The 16,953-nt window shown below is 43.0% G+C and overlaps 1 protein-coding gene across 3 annotated transcripts; it reads left to right on the plus strand.

The window, feature by feature from the left end:
- Positions 1 to 4,053: 4,053 nt before the first annotated feature.
- On the plus strand, positions 4,054 to 12,594 carry TMEM52B (transmembrane protein 52B). Of its 3 annotated transcripts, none has more exons than XM_082205265.1 (6): positions 4,054 to 4,747; positions 5,112 to 5,500; positions 5,878 to 5,921; positions 7,807 to 7,856; positions 10,424 to 10,594; positions 11,489 to 12,594. In XM_082205265.1, exons 2-6 carry the CDS (start codon positions 5,447 to 5,449, stop codon positions 11,737 to 11,739), a joined length of 570 nt encoding a protein of 189 aa, XP_082061391.1. In that variant the 5' UTR covers positions 4,054 to 4,747; positions 5,112 to 5,446; the 3' UTR covers positions 11,740 to 12,594. The 3 variants fall into 3 exon arrangements, with proteins under 3 accessions (XP_082061391.1, XP_082061392.1, XP_082061393.1); XM_082205266.1 differs by having other exon boundaries at positions 4,054 to 4,665; positions 5,369 to 5,500; XM_082205267.1 differs by having other exon boundaries at positions 4,054 to 4,653; positions 5,369 to 5,500.
- The last annotated feature ends 4,359 nt before the right edge of the window (positions 12,595 to 16,953 follow it).

Raw genomic sequence — 16,953 nt, forward strand, 5'->3', positions numbered from 1 at the left:
ACTGGAAGAAATTCAAAGACTACTTACAGAAACATTGTAAAATTAATGAATGTTGGAAGGATGTTGGATAGAAACTAAGCGGTTTCCAGCTGTAATGCTTTAAGAGATATAGGCCAATTTCACTACTAAATAATGATTATAAGCTATTTGCAGATATAACGGCAGAAAGACTAAAAAAGGTTTTGAACAACAGAATACATAAAGATCAAACGGGCTTCCTCCCAGGGAGACAATTAAGGGACAATGTAAGGAACTTGATAGACATTATTGAATATTTGGATATGAGCATAGATAGACAAGCGGCCTTGGTATTCATAGATGCTGAGAAAGCGTTTGATAACATCTCGTGGGATTTCTTGAAGAAAAGTTTGGAAATGATGGGAATGGGAGAGAAATTTAGAAAAGGCATAGAAGCTATATATAAGGAACAGAAGGCAAAATTGGTAATAAACAACACCACAACAGAATATTTTAGTATATATAAAGGAACTAGACAAGGCTGCCCCCTGTCCCCTCTATTGTTTATAATAGTATTAGAAATATTAAACGAGAGACTGAGGGGGGCAACAGAAGTCACAGGAGTCAGGGTAGGAAAGAGGGAATACAAAATCAAGGCCTTCGCAGATGACATCGTACTAACCTTAGAAGATCCAAAAAACAGCGTAAAAGAAGCTTTACAAAAAATTGATGAATTTGGAGCCGTGGCAGGACTTAAGGTAAATAAAACCAAAACCAAAATGTTAGTTAAAAATGTAACAAAGGAAGAAGTGATAGATCTAGAAAGAAAGACCAAAATTGCGGTAGCTAAGAAAGTGAAATATCTTGGGATCTGGGTTACAGCCAAGAACATAAATCTATACAAGGATAATTACGATGCCACCTGGAGGAGTATAAAGAAAGACATGGAAATTTGGGGGAGGATGAAACTCTCCTTTTTGGGGAGGATAGCTGTTGTTAAAATGAACATTCTGCCTAGAATGTTATTTTTATTCCAAACCATCCCCATACTTAAAGGTCTAAAACAATGTAAAGAGTGGCAGAGAGCCTTGGCAAAGTATATTTGGCAGGGGAAAAGGCCACGGATAAAAATGAAAATTTTGATAGACAAAAAAGAAAGAGGGGGTTTTTCTCTCCCGGACCTAAGCTTATACTATGAAGCGGCTTGTATATATTGGGTAAAAGATTGGATAAAACTGGAGAATAAAGAGCTACTGGACCTGGAAGGCTTTAATAATTGGTACGGATGGCATTCGTACCTTTGGTATGGGAAAGTGAGAGTTCACAAGAGTTTCTTAGACCATATTTTTAGGGGACCATTATATCAAGCATGGGAAAGGAACAAAAACCTCCTTGAAAGAAAAACCCCATGGTGGATTTCACCAATAGAGGCCTTAACGATTAAGAAAATAAATATGGAGGAGATAAACGCCACCTATGATGAAATGTTAAGAAAAACTGACCAAGGGCCCAAACTCAGACCTTATGAAGAAATAAAAAAATTATTCACTGGTTGGCTGCAATACCACCAGGTGAATGATTTGTTAAAAGAGGATAAGAGGAAGGCGGGTTTTGATGATAAAAAATCAAAATTTAATATAGAAGTAATAGAAGGCAATAATAAAACCCTGTCCAGAATTTATGATATATTACTAGAGTGGTACACCAAAGATGAGGAGGTGAAGGAGGCAATGATTAAATGGGCAATTGACTTTGGTTATAATATTGATTTTGAAAGGTGGATAGAAGTTTGGAATTGTAACATAAAGTTTACAGCATGTATGGCATTGAGAGAAAATATCTGGAAGATGCTATATAGATGGTACCACACCCCTGTGAAATTGGCCAAAATGTATAGATTAAAGGATAAGAGATGCTGGAAATGTGGCGAGGTGGAGGGTGACCTATATCATTTATGGTGGACATGTAAAAAGGTGAAAGGCTTTTGGGAATTAATTTATAATGAACTTAAAAAAATATTTAAGTATACCTTTCCCAAGAGGCCTGAAGCCTTCCTGTTGGGAATGATGGATAAAGAAATTAAAAAGGAAGATAGGACGATATTCCTCTACGCCACCACAGCAGCGAGAATTATGTTGGCACAATATTGGAAAGTGGAATCCATCCCCAACATAAAGGACTGGCAGATTAGAATGGTAAACTATGCTGAGCTTGACAAACTAACAGGTAAAATAAGAGACCAGGATGAACAGAAATTTCTGAAAAATTGGAGTAAATTTTGGAAATATATTGGAATAAATGCTTAAAGTGAATTGACGGGGTTAGAACAATACGACCAGCGAGTGAATTTAAGACTATAGATTGAAAATCAAATACGTAATGGAAGGAGATATTTGATACTTATCAAAAGGATGGAGGGAAGTTCAGATTGTGTGTTTTTCTTTTTTCGGATGTGTGGTTTTTCTTTTTTCTTTCTTTTTTCTTTTGTAATTTTTTCTCTGTATTTTCATATATGTCTGTTTTCCGTGTATAACTTCAATAAAAATGTATTAAAAAAAAAAAAAAGAGATATGAAAAAAAAGAGGTTTCACAAATGGGTAAAAGTTTAATGGTAAGGATTTGCTGAACTAACAATCGAACTGGAATACAAAGAAGGGAGGTATGAGGAGGTCCGAGGAAATAAGTGTATGGAAGTTATGTTATTGAAAATTAATGTGTGTTTTTAACTGTTTTTTATTTTGTATGTTTATTTTTCTTTTTTCTTGTTATATCTTAAAAACTTTTAATAAATATCTTTTTAAAAAAAGGTTGAATTCAGTGAGGAGACCTTCGGAGCAAACAAATACAGTGGTACCTCAGGTTACATTCGCTTTAGGTTACAGACGCTTCAGGTTACAGACTCCACTAACCCAGAAATAGTACCTCGGGTTAAGAACTTTGCTTCAGGATGAGAACAGAAATCTCGTGGCTGCGGTGCAGCGGCAGTGGGAGGCCCCATTAACTAAAGTGGTACCTCAGGTTAAGAACAATTCCAGGTTAAGAACGGACCTCCAGAACGAATTATGTTCTTAACCCGAGGTACCACTGTGCAGAATTAGTTTGCCTGTTCTGACAATTGCTTTTTGAAAATTGTTGGCTGACACATATACAGCACATGCAAAACGGAGCTTTGCCATTTTTACAGCATAAATTTATCTTAGCATTAATATTTATATAATTTAAACCTGCAGAGCAACATATGGAAAAAAACTGTCAGGGAACTGACATCGGAGCCTGAGTCGGAGGGAAGGCTCTCAAATGATGCTGGAGAAGGGCCAAGCAGGGAGAGAGGCAGTTCAGCAGAGGGGGAAGCAAATCAACGTTACACCAGGGATAAAGGGGGGCAGATGGGGGAATCGCGAGAGGGCTCCAGGACTCTTCACTGGACACCAGCAGGGAGAGCACGGGTCCTCCGCTACCCACGCCCTCCCTGCGCAGAGAGAGTAGGAGGAGACTGGGAGTCAAACAACTTTTATGTTGGAAGAGGTTTAAGAAATGCCCACTGACGGATTCTGCTAGCGACTGAGGCAGCCACGAATTGAAGGGCTGTCCAGACAGAAAGGTTTAACAAGGCAACATAGCCAGGAGAGACGGCAACTTACGCACGAGCAACCCCATACCCATTACAAAAACCTTATAATTTTTATTTGCCCATTAGACTATTAGATATAGGGCCCTTCCAGATGGGGTTTTTGCAAAGATCCCCTTCTGCATTTATGTGCTTATGGCTTTGCAGCGAAGAAGTGGTGGTGCTTGAAAAATGAATGGAAAAGTATTTCTCAGTATTCCACTCAGGACCTTGACCTTGAAGGGCAAAATATTTAGGGGAAAATATTCAGTTCTGTTTGGGGTTCAGGTGCTCCTGAACCAGTACCAAAGAGAGTCAGTTTCTGGATCCAGCATCCGTGTCAACATGCTGCTGTCTGTATTTCTGCACTTTTATATGCATGCTGTTCTCCTTGGAGCATATACACCTGACATGCCTGTTTAAATTCTAGTTGCGTGACTTCTATTTATTTATTTTTAAATCCATCGGTTCTGCTCACTGCCTCAGAAAATTATGCCAGAGTAATGATTCACCAGCTTAATTGTTGTCACGGTTGTAGCAGAGGGTAAAATACCTGCCAGACTTTTTCAGATGCAATACAGCCCCAGAGCAGAAGGATTATTAAGCGCAAAAACCAATTGTGTTATGACCGACTGAAATTTGAATTATGGATTCTTCGGAAATGTTTACCATTTCTCCCCTACTGCTATATACAAATCTGCATGCTCAGCTCATGTATTTATATGCGGAACATGCAGGAATGTAATAGTGGTTATTATACAAGGGGGAAACAGGCCATTAAGAGACTGTTTAATGTAACCGCTTGAGGGAGAATTGAGAGAAAAAAGCCAAACGCCACTAAAGTAAAAAGCGTGGAAAGCATGTGGGTCTAAACAGGGAAGTGGCAATCATTTGCTACAGATTAATGTTTATACCTTTGGTGCTTTATTGAAACTTTGGAGCAAAGGAGGCCATGGGGGATTAGTGGAACGCATGGGTGGAATACTGGGAAATGCTTTTTCCGTCGTTTTTCAAGTATCCCTTCTTGTTCATTGCAAAGCGATAAGGACATAGATGCAGGAGGCAGAGGAACAGACCTCTCAACCTAGGTAAAGCAGAAGGTCAGTTGCTTCATCCTGAACTAGGTTCTGGGGGTTGGGGTGGTGAAGGCAAGGGGACAGGTAACACTACAGAGTGATAAAGGTAAAGGGACCCCTGACCATTAGGTCCAGTCGTGGCCGACTCTGGGGTTGCGGCGCTCACCTCGCTTTATTGGCCGAGGGAGCTGGCGTACAGCTTCCGGGTCATGTGGCCAGCAGGACTAAGCCACTTCTGGCGAACCAGAGCAGCGCATGGAAATGCCGTTTATCTTCCCACCAGAGTGATACCTATTTATCTACTTGCACTTTGACATGTTTTCAAACTGCTAGGTTGGCAGGAGCTGGGACCAAGCAACGGGAGCTCACCCCATTGCGGGGATTAGAACCGCCGACCTTCTGATCGGCAAGTCCTAGGCTCTGTGGTTTAACCCACAGCACCACCCGCGTCCCTATACAGAGTGATACAGGGGCACTTTTCACAGGGCACCAGGACAAGACTCTCCTCAGCTTTCTTTGACTTTCTGAGGTATATGCTACTGAGATTATGCATGTACAATTTGCCTATATTTCTGTGTGTGTCCATACAGAAGATCGATCAGAGCTAAAAGAGAGGAAGTGTGAATTTCTAAGAAAGGCTACGTGATGGGGGCAAAAGTATAAAGAATAAAAGCTGTGAGATGTGGCGCCCCCAGGCAATTTCAATGTCTCTTATGCTGGCTTGAAGATGGCGCATGATGAACGTGAGGTTGCAAGGAGGTCCCTGCTTTGGACGACAGAAGACTAAGCAACAGAAGATTCACTGATGGGGAAGACGAGCCGAGTTGTGACCATCTCTGCTCTGACATGTCTGTCTCAGGTAAGGCACCTTGGATTTTGGTTTGGCCAGAAAGGAAAGCCAGCAGAGAATTAGAATTCAGATAGGGTTCTGTATTGTAAAATGTAGAAAGCATCTCTAAGTCATGCAGTGGAGAGAGATAGAAGAATGAAATAGCTGGCTGGGGTGTAGAACAAAAATTAATATTTTATCCCTTGAGGAAGAGGGCAAAGATAGCTCAGTTGGTTAGAATGTGGTGCTGATAACACCAGGGTTGCAGGTTTGATCCCTATATGTCCCGGCTCCATATTCAGGTTTGATTAGATGACCCTCAGAGTCCCTTCCAATTCTATGATTTAAAAATGGAATGGATGTAGAGGAAAGAATAAAAGCCACTTTGACTTTTTCATCTCTTGAAGGTTCCTCAGGTGACACTGCAGGAGAGCTGTTCAGGCACTGACCAGTGAGTATGTTCATGGAATTAACCGCTTCTTGAAGTTGATTGAAATTTTGAGTGAAATTAAGTGAAATTTTGCCTCAGTTTTCAGGTGGAAGATTGAGGGAGGGGGAGACACAAACGCTTTGGCAATGGCCTCCATCATGGGTAGGCAAACGAAGGTCCGGGGGCCGCATCCAGCCCAATCGCCTTCTCAATCCGGCCCGCGGATGGTCCAGGAATCAGAGTGTTTTTACATGAGTAGAATGTTTCCTTTTATTTAAAATGCAGCTCTGGGTTATTTGTGGGGCATAGGAATTTGTTTATCACCCCCCCCCAATATTGTCCGGTCCCCCACAAGGTCTGAGGGACAGTGGACCGGCCCCCTGCTGGAAAAGTTTGCTGACCCCTGTAAGGAAAGCTTGGGTCCTCGAGAAAGTGTATTTAGTAATGATACAAACTCCATCATTTCCTAACTGGTTTCATTGTGCAGGGGGCTGCAACAGCCATTTTAAAGAAGTTACAGACGCCCAAGAAATTTTGGGGAACTTGGCATCCAACTTCGAACATCCAAAATAAGAGGGGGACTTGGGGGCCACCTATCAGAATCCCCTTCAGTAACAAGGCCATAGCTGTCAACTTTTCCCTTTTCTTGCGAGGAATCCTATTCGGAATAATGGAATTTCCCTTTTAAAAAAGGGAAACGTTGACAGCTATGAACAAGGCAGGGAAAGGGATATTGTACTGGGTCACTTTGAACTTGTTGGTGTGGGTTTCCCTATGTTCTTGTGCTAGTGTCAATTTCTCCTAAAGGGCCAGTTACCATAGCCTAGTTTAACAATTTTTCATGGAAATGTGTTCAGATGTTGCCCAATTTTTGGAAAATTTGACTCACTCTTCCACTAAGCGTTTTGTCATTGTGGATTTGTAATGTCTGGGAATCAGTCTTAAGGTGAGTCCTGGACCACATGCTTCAAACGTGAATCCATGCTTGATGCACAGAGTCACCACTTTTGAAGGGCACTAGACTTCTTTGCCTCTTAGGGCCAGGTTTAGAGAGATCCTTAAATAATGTCAGTGAGCGCTGGGGAAATTTTGTGTGCAGAAGAGGAGTTCTGAGCTACTTGGAACCAGCTGAACGTAGTCTTGAAAGGAACAGTCTCACTTTAAAAGCTTATATTGCCCGCCTTCTTTCAAACAAGCATCTCATTGTCAGCCCTCTGTTATCACCCAGTAAATTTACTGTGTTTCTCTGCACTTGGGATGTTCAAAGAAAAGAAGTATTAGAGATGGCTGAGGCTTAAGATGTTTGAAGTAACTGTGCAGATTACAAAACCAAATCATTTATTGATTTAATCTAATATATTTGTATCCTGCCTTTCTCCCAAGGTGGTCTTCAGTTAAATACAGGTGAAACTCAGAAAATTAGAATAATGTGGAAAAGTTCATTTATTTCAGTAATTCAACTTAAAAGGTGAAACTAATATATGAGATAGACTCATGACATGCAAAGCGAGATATGTCAAGCCTTTATTTGTTATAATTGTGATGATCATGGCGTACAGCTGATGAAAACCCCAAATTAGCAATCTCAGTAAATTAGAATATTCAATGAAATCAGCAAAACAAGGACTGCAAATTGAGCAATATTGGACCTCTGAGAAGTAGAAGCATGCATATGTACTCAGTACTTGGTTTGGGCCCCTTTTGCATCAATTACTGCCTCAATTAGTACCATGAAACAGATGAATGTTAAGCATTGATCAAACAGTCTTGTCTCCTCTGATCACTTTAAATGCACAGATGCTACTTAACAAATCTCGAGTAACCAAGCAAAGGGAAATAGGGGTGTTCATGGATGTGCAAACCTGGCTTTTATTTCTATGATATTAACATTTTCTTGAATCGCCAGTTCTCCCCAAAGCTGCTCAAGCCAAAACTGGGTCCATCTCTGGTACATCTGGTAAGTTTCTTTTTTGGGGAAAAACATGTTGTAACTGTGTCAGTTGTGTGATGTTTGTGTTGATGAATGATGCCACCAGCTGCACGCTGTCCTGGAATGTGCATTGTGACAGCCTGGGGTTTCTGTGCAGTGCTGAGTGCTGTTTCCATTGAAGGCTAATTTTCACTGAAGACCCAAACCTGTGCTAGGGCTGGGCCACATCAATCTGCAGGTTGGGGCTTGTATCCAACTGATTTCTGCTCAGAGTAGAGCCACTGATTTCTGCTCAGAGTAGAGCCACTGAAACTAATGGGCCTAAATGACCATTAATTTCAAAAAGATCCACTTTGAATAGGGCTAGAACACCTCTGTTTAAAATATTAACATACCCCAGCATAGAAAACTACCATTACAGAGAGATGACTAGCCATAATAATATCATTGTACTAGTTTTCTACATAGATGGATTGTTAATGCAGAGGACGTGTGATTCCTGTTAAGCCTGCAGATTACAATGCTATGGTGCACATTCAGGTCTACTACCTCAGCCAGCAGCCCTAATATAGGGACTAGATGAGGAGGAAGTGTCCCCTTGCATCCAGTGTCCTTCCAAAATGATACAGTCGTACCTTGGTTCTTGAATTTAATCTGTTCCAGGAGTCTGTTTGACCCCCAAAATGGTTCAAAAACCAAGGTGCAAATTCTGATTGGCTGCAGGAGCTTCCTGCAGCCAATCGGAAGCTGCAGAAGCATCATCAGATGTTTGGCTTCCAAAAAACGTTCACAAACCGGAACACTCACTTTGTGACATTCGGGAGTTGAGTTGTTCGACAACTAAGGCATTTGACTACCAAAATACCATTGTATTGGTAAATTAGAAATTCTTCATTTTTTGATGTCCTGCTTCTAAATTCCGCAAGACCAACGTGCACATGTGGTTTACAGTAGGTTCCAACAGTAGTTCATATATTTTTTCTTCTCAGTTACCAGATCTGCACGTGTGCATTGATAAAACACCACACAGAAACAAAGTTCAAGAGTGCCTTTGGGTAGTGTTTTGTCATTCTAGATGTGGGGCAGGGGGAGTGGGGCAGGGAAGGCAAATCTAGTCGTACCTTGGATCTCAAACGCCCTGGATTTCAAACAAATCGGCTCCTAAATGATCAAAACCCAGAAGTGAGTGTTCCACTAAACGTTCCTAAACGTTCCACTAAACGTTCCTAAACGTTCTTTAGGAAGCCAATCATTTAATGGAGCTTCTGATTGGCTGCAGGGGCTTCCTGCAGCCAATCAAAAGCTGTGCTTTGGTTTCCAAATGTTTTGGAAGTTGAATGGACTTCCGGAACAGATTCCGTTTGACTTCCAAGGTACGACTGTAGACTGAAGGAACAAATTGAATTGCTCTGCTTCTGGAACAAACTGCAGACATAGGACCCAACTCCTATGTACTCCAAAGTATTTGAGGGGGCTGAGCCCCTCAAAAGTTGATGGGCATTGCCATTCAAATGGTGAGTGTGCACCATCACAGCGAGAGAGACGCCAAAATGCCCAGCAGGCCAGGAATTTATCCTTGCTCTGGGCATGGGGCCAAGCCTCGCTATTGTCTAGTTTTTCCCGCGCCCAGGAGAACGCCCTCTAATTCTTTCCGCCATTGGCCAATTTGGTGGCAGGAGGACGATAGGACGATTCACAGAGGAGGCCCAGGGGGCCGCCGACAAAGCTGCCAACCCGAGAAGGGGCAAACAGACTTATTTTGGAACAAAAGGATGGCGTGCTGGGAGATCTGCTCATCGCTTGATTCATGATGTTTGGGTTACTACACATGGGCTTAACGGGGGGGGGCAGGGAGCAGCTTCCCCCCTAAATCAAGTAAATCAATGAAAATACTTAACTAACTGAGGTTCTGCCCCCCCCAACATGAAGCCTGACCCCCCAACATAAAGCCTGGCTATGCTAAGGTTACCAGATTTTTTTCAAAGAATCTGGGGACACTTTTTCTAAAAAATAATCCTTTTTCTCTCTCTGCCTTCTCCTTTCCTCCTTCTCCCTGCATCGGCTCCGGGGTTTTCCTGGCCCCAGAGCACTGCTGGGCAGTTGGCCGTGTGCTCTTGCACCTGGCTCGATTTGGGTTGTGTGTGTGTGTGTCAGCAGTTCCCCCAGTTGACGCACCGGGCGTGCCCGGTTCCCCCTCAGCAGTGGTGGCGGCAGTGGCAGTCTCAGCAGCCCAGAGCCAGCCCGGTAGCACAGTTGTCTCTGGCTGGCTTCAGGAGCTGCTCGCTGCCGTGGCGCCCACCATTTTGTGTCTCTGGAAGTCCCCATATGATGTGCCTTGTGCCGTTGAACCAATCATGCAACATTCATCCCCTACGAATAAATCTACAACACTTAAAATATAAATCCGGGGACATTAAATGAAATCTGGGGATATTCCGGGGACGGATTTTGTCCAGGGACAGAGTTGTCAATCCGGGGACTGTCCCCGGGAAACGGGGATGTCTGGTAACCATAGGCCATGCCCATTTTCCTACTTAGTATGAGCAATAAACAGCAGTGGTTCTGACTCTCCCCTTCTTTCCCCCCACTTCTGGGCTTGTGGTTGTGATGGTTGGGCTCCTCTTCCTCTGCGGCCTCGTCTCTGTCTGTGTGAGGTACTGCTGCCTTCACTGCCACCCAGCCGGGGAAGACGACAACTCCCAGCGCTATGAAGTCACAGTCATCGCATTTGATCATGACAGCACTCTTCAAAGCACCATCACTTGTGAGTTGAGCAACCATACTAGTCCCATGATAGCTGCTTAAAATCTATAAAAGGTTCCTACTAGAGAAGAATGGCAGATCAAGTTAACGGACTACAGTGGTAGCTCGGGTTACAGACGCTTCAGGTTACAGACTCCTCTACCCCAGAAATAGTACCTCAGGTTAAGAACTTTGCTTCAGGATGAGAACAAAAATCGTGCTCCGGCGGCAGCGGAAGGCCCCATTGGCTAAAGTGGTACCTCAGGTTAAGAACAGTTTCAGATTAAGACCAGACCTCCACAACAAATTAAGTTCTTAACCCGAGGTACCACTGTATGCTGAAATGGCTAAAATGACCAGAAAGGTCAGAAATCAGGAAGACCGAAATTTTAATAAGGAATGGGGAGAATTTACAACTTATGTTAAAGACCATTGTAAACAGTTAAAATCGTTAGTAGAATTGGAATATCACTTGTTGTTGAAGGTTGATTCTGGACATAATGGAAGAGGTAAAAGGTTTGGAGTACAGTGGTTGGGGAGGTGGGGGGGAATGGGGGAAATAATGAAGATGATGTGTTTTGATAATTTGTTATGTTGAAATTGTCAATAAAAATAAAAAACAACCCTCAGCTGCCAGGACTCCTTGCCCGTTGTGGGGGCACCTGATTGCAACCCCTCAAAAATGAGCGCCCAGGGCCATGTGCCAGTGCCCTCTCCCACTACGTCTCTTCTGTGTTATATTGGACAATAAATTATGTGTGCACTCTGTGTGCATTCTGCAGTGTGCATTCCTTTGGCGGAAACCCCCTTGACCATCAATCAATCACAGCATTAGGGTCATTCTTATCCTCGCTCATTCCTAATATTTAAGGTCCTGGAAGTAACCTGAAGAGTTGTGTGTTCTCCTTGTTTTCAGCCTTCCATTCGGTGTTTGGTCCAGCTGCTAGAAGAATGCTTGCAGTAGCTCATTCCCACAGTGTTCTCCCAGCCATACATTACCCTGCTGGGATGGAGACACCCCCCATTTACGAGGAGGCTGTGCACATGAGTAGATTCAGAGTGGCTAGAAGTGGAGAACCAGCCCCAGAGTCACAGCCGGAGGAGAAACAGTCGGTGGATGCCGAGAAAGGACAACAAGCAGATCAACCATCAAGCCAAGGCTCCTGAACCAGATCATCATCAAGTACTGCCAAGACTACTTCAAATTATGTTCCTTTGGTAGCTGTACTGTTTTCTAATGCTACAATTCTCAAATTCCCCAGAGAGGCTTGGGAAACCCAGCCAGATGGGCAGGGTATAAATATATTATTATTATTATTATTATTATTATTATTATTATTATTATTATTATTACGATGCATTAAATAAATTGCATACAACCTGTAGCAATGAGGAAATACATTGTATGCAAGAGCAGAGATTTTACACGTGTTTCCAAAGTTTGTATTTCTCTTGGACTCTTAAATCAATCACTAGCGCTGTAAAATATAACCTGGAAGCACAACACAAATGTTTGCAGTGAATTTCAATTCATGATCTATGTTTAATCACTGACCATCCGTTGCTGCCTTGACTTTTCGTGTGGTGTTTTCTTCTTAATGATGTACATAATAGGTTGCCTGCCTTTGAGTCCTTAATCCTCAAACTATCGCTAGTTATCATTACATGATTAGTGAGAATGGTGATTAATTGAAGGAGGCCATTAAAGTATTTGAGTGGGGGAAATACTGTTTTGTTTTGTTTTTTAAAAAAAGATGTGAGTTAAGATGTGGTGTGCGATTAATTCTTTGGGTCTCTTTTTCCATGCCTGAGGACCTGGGTGAAGCGTGATGGCTGAATTGCAAACTGTTAACGCTGCAGGAAGTAAACAAGTCTGAGGTCTTTCCATTCCTTGATTCAGCCATCAAATTCAGCGCAAGGTGGCCTGATGGCAGTTTAGAAAAGGGAGCTGAATAGCCAAATACATCTGAGCCAGCAGCTTTTCTTTCTTGCAGCTTGTTGTTATTGTTTAGTCGTTTAGTCGTGTCCCCATGGACCAGAGCACGCCATGACCCCATGGACCAGAGCACACCAGGCACTCCTGTCTTCCACTGCCTCCCGCAGTTTGGTCAAACTCATGCTGGTAGCTTCGAGAACACTGTCCAACCATCTCATCCTCTCTCGTCCCCTTCTCCTTGTGCCCTCCATCTTCCCCAACATCAGGGTCTTTCCCAGGGAGTCTTCTCTTCTCATGAGGTGGCCAAAGTATTGGAGTCTCAGCTTCAGGATCTGTCCTTCCAGTGAGCACTCAGGGCTGATTTCCTTAAGAATGGAGAGGCTTGATCTTCTTGCAGTCCATGGGACTCTCAAGAGTCTCCTCCACCACCATAATTCAAAAGCATCAATTCTTTGGTGATCAGCCTTCTTTATGGTCCAGCTCTCACTTCCATACATCACTACTGGGAAAACCATAGCTTTAACTATACGGACCTTTGTTGTTATTGCAGCTAGGTTACATTTATTCCAACAAAAGCTTGTTTTTTTCTGGCATGTACCTCCCTCCCTTTCCTCTGCCACAAACATATTTCATCTACAGATTTGCGCTGGCATTGTAGTGAAGCCAGTACAGCACTCAAAACGTATGATCTAGCCTTTTCCTGTATTAATTCAAATGTTCTTGCTGTACACCATTACTTCCTGGTGTCCTCTGCCTTGATGGAGGGCAATAAGATTGGTCCCTGCAAATCCTATTAGCTAAGCAGCTACAATCAAATACCGAAAGGATCGGACAGCCCCCCTGATTGCATTATATTTGGGAGACCTTTTTTCTTTTGCAGCAAAAGAAAAGTCCACCTTTAGCTGGAAGCACAAAGAACATAAAACATCCTGAGACCTGGGACTCCTATTTAGAGTTCCATATGATCTATATGGGACGTGGGTGGCGCTGTGGGTTGAACCACAGAGCCTAGGACTTGCCGATCAGAAGGTCGGCGGTTTGAATCCGCACGACGGGGTGAGCTCCCGTTGCTCGGTCCCAGCTCCTGCCAACCTAGCAGTTCGAAAGCACATCAAAGTGCAAGTTTACCTTCTGGCGGGAAGGTAAACGGCGTTTCTGTGCACTGCTCTGGTTTGCCAGAAGTGGCTTAGTCCTGCTGGCCACATGACCCGGAAGCTGTACACTGGCTCCCTCGGCCAATAAAGCGAGACGAGCGCCGCAACCCCAGAGTCGGTCATGACTGGACCTAATGGTCAGGGGTCCCTTTACCTTTATGATCTATATGCCAAATGGGTTCTGCTGGAGTCTGTCCTTTTTCCATTTGACCTCTTCTCTCCCTCCCCCCCCCCCACATTGCCCTTGGGTAGAATCTACACACATATAAAAACCGTTCTGAAATTATTATTTTTAAAAGCATTTTGAAAAATACATTGAATTTTCCATAAGGCTCACCATTGCCATCTAGTGTCACATTGTATATTACACTTAAAACACACAACACAATTAAAATGTTTTATTTGCAGCTGAATAGCTGAGTCCTTGTTTATGAATATATCGATCTGACTTTGTATACCACTAACCCATCCAAGAAAACAGATTTTCTTTGCTGGTACCTTCCCTACTGTTGTTTTTATTTCTTGTTTGTATTGCTATAAAATAGTTTAAATCAATAAACTATTGTAGAAGCTATTAATAAAAAACATAAATATGATACCTGCATCTGTGCCATTTGCTAATTTAATTGGTTTAAGCTAAATCAACTGGTTATGGAATTATTTGTCCAATTTTTGAACTGGAAACAGATTTTATTCACTAGCACTAATTTCGTTTTGTGTGTGCTGTTATTATAATTCTTCGAGCTAAACATCATTGCACTTATTAGTTGTGCCAAAACAAATTCTGGGAAATTCAGCTTGTGTTACCTGGAGTGTTGGAAATGCCATTTAACTTCCTTTCTGACTGGCGCATGCCTGGCAATCGTTCAGACATACCGTATTTTTTGCTCTATAAGACTCACTTTTTCCCTCCTAAAAAGTAAGGGGAAATGTGTGTGCGTCTTATGGAGCGAATGCAGGCTGCACAGCTATCCCAGAAGCCAGAACAGTAAGACGGATTGCTGCTTTCGCTGTGCAGCGATCCCTCTTGCTGTTCTGGCTTCTAGGATTCAGAATATATTTTTTCTTGCTTTCCTCCTCCAAAAACTAGGTGCATCTTGTGGTCTGGTGCGTCTTATAGAGCGAAAAATGCGGTAGATAAACCTACAAGACCTTACACAGATTGTGCTGTATGAATGTTTGGAAGTCGGCAATTGCCAAGAAGACACTCACAGCACCAGGGCCTCCTAAGGGAAGAAAAAACCAGACACTTTATTTGCAACTACATTACACGTAAATCTGGATGTCATGACGGAAAGATCAAATGCTCAGTCTTCTGGTAGCTCCACTATTTCCTCAGACTACAGCTCCCATTCTTTGTCGTTTGTCAGTCAGTTTTATTGCACATAGCCAAAGGCTGCCGCAATGTACGCAGAATCATTCAACAATTAAAAGAAAATATTCTGGATTGATACAAACTTAAAACGTTTATATTATCAAGACATTACCTACTCTAAACAGAGCTATAAAAGTACCTTAATATACAACTTAAGACATTAAAGAATAAAATTTATAAGCTGAAATTATCACATGGCCACTAATATATTAAAAAATAATGTTAATTAATACAATGTGCAATTATATTCAGAGTTTGGTGTTAAAGATAGACTATAGCTTGATGTAAATAGGATCAAATAAATTCTTCTCCTTTACAGTTGGTGGCTACCTTGGCTATATAATTTGCTCTAATTTTCCTAGCGGCAGTTGCAAAGAATGCTACACGCCAGGTCACATGCTTATCTGTGTCTGCAAGGAGATATAAAATCGTGTCAGAGGGGTCCTGGCCAGGGGACCTTGTCTTTATAGGTGCTAAAAATCTTTGTTGTTTGAAATGTGAGCACTGAACATCCCTCGATCTTTGAAATTGGCAAACGATATCTTCCATCACTGCAAAGCTATTGTTGTAGGAAGAAATAAGGAGGGTGTGAGGGGAGGGGTGGCTATTATATTTGTATTATTTCTGTGTTTTATACACCCAATAAAATCCCCTTTTTTTCTCCTTTTGGAAACATGGCTAGCTAAAACCCTTCTTTGGTTGAGCACTCTCTGGAAAACATTGTGCCCAAAAACACTGCAGGTGTGATAAGCAGTTGGGTGAGGACCACAGTTGAAAGGGGGCCAAGAGAGCTGTTTTGTTCGACTCCCCAATGGGCTCCTCTGATGTGGACATATTCACAGGGTCCGTCTTCGTTTGCAGCTATTGCCACATAACAACCTATTCTTCACCAGCAGTTTCCAGGCTCCCTCTACTGAACTTCCTCTGCCACAGCAGGCAGAATGCATTGCATCAGCACAGAGGGCCTTCTGCCACTCCCCCTGCTGGCCAGGTGACGCCACGGCAGCCCCTATTTGGCCAATATGCTCAGCACCAGCCTCTGGTGCCATCTGCTGGTCTACTTCATCAACAGCAGGTTCTGCACTCTCAACCAGAAAAAGGGTGGCACTGTGGTCTAAACCACTGAACCTCCAGGGCTTGCCGATCTGAAGGTTAGCAGTTCAAATCCCCACAATGGTGTGAGCTCCCATAGCTGTCCCAGCTCCTGCCAGCCTAGCAGTTTGAAAGCACACCAGTGCAAGTAGATAAATAGGTACCACTGTGGCGGGAAAGTAAACGGTGTTTCCGTGCGCTGTGGTTTCCATCACGGTGTTCTGTTGTGCCAGAAGCAGTTTAGTCATGCTGGCCACATGATGCAGAAAGCTGTCTGTGGACAAACGCCTGATCCCTCGGCCTGAAAGCAAGATGAGTGCCGCAACCCCATAGTCGCCTTTGACGGGACTTAACCATTCAGGGGTCCTTTACCTTTACCTTTCTGCACTCTCAGTCTTTCCCTCCTGCTGATCACTGTAGTCCGCAAGTGCTGCCTTTGTCTTCTGTTCAAATTAAGGAGGCATTTCTGGAGTCTATTGAGCAAGGACTGCTGTCTCCCTCTGTTTCCTCAGACTAGGAGGAAGTGGGTTCTCCTTCTTGACATTTCCATTCCACCTTAAGGAGCAGACGTGTGGAATTGTTGCATGTCACATGTCTGTTTACATTCCAGCACAGCTTGCTGGGAACTTCCGTTGTGTATAGCTTTTGCTTTTTCTGTTCTCTCTGAGACGACATGAGAGAGAGAGAGAGAGACGACATGTTTCTTTGTCCTGATTTATGATTAATAAATCTGTAGTTATAGTATGCTTCCACAAGCCTCATGCCTATTCTGTGTGCGCAGTTTGATCTGCTGATTGTGTGCCCTGGCTCAGAAGCCCCGGTCG

Source organism: Podarcis vaucheri (genome assembly GCF_965113315.1).
Source record: "Podarcis vaucheri genome assembly, chromosome: 17".
In the NCBI taxonomy this organism is placed as follows: Eukaryota; Metazoa; Chordata; class Lepidosauria; order Squamata; family Lacertidae; genus Podarcis; species Podarcis vaucheri.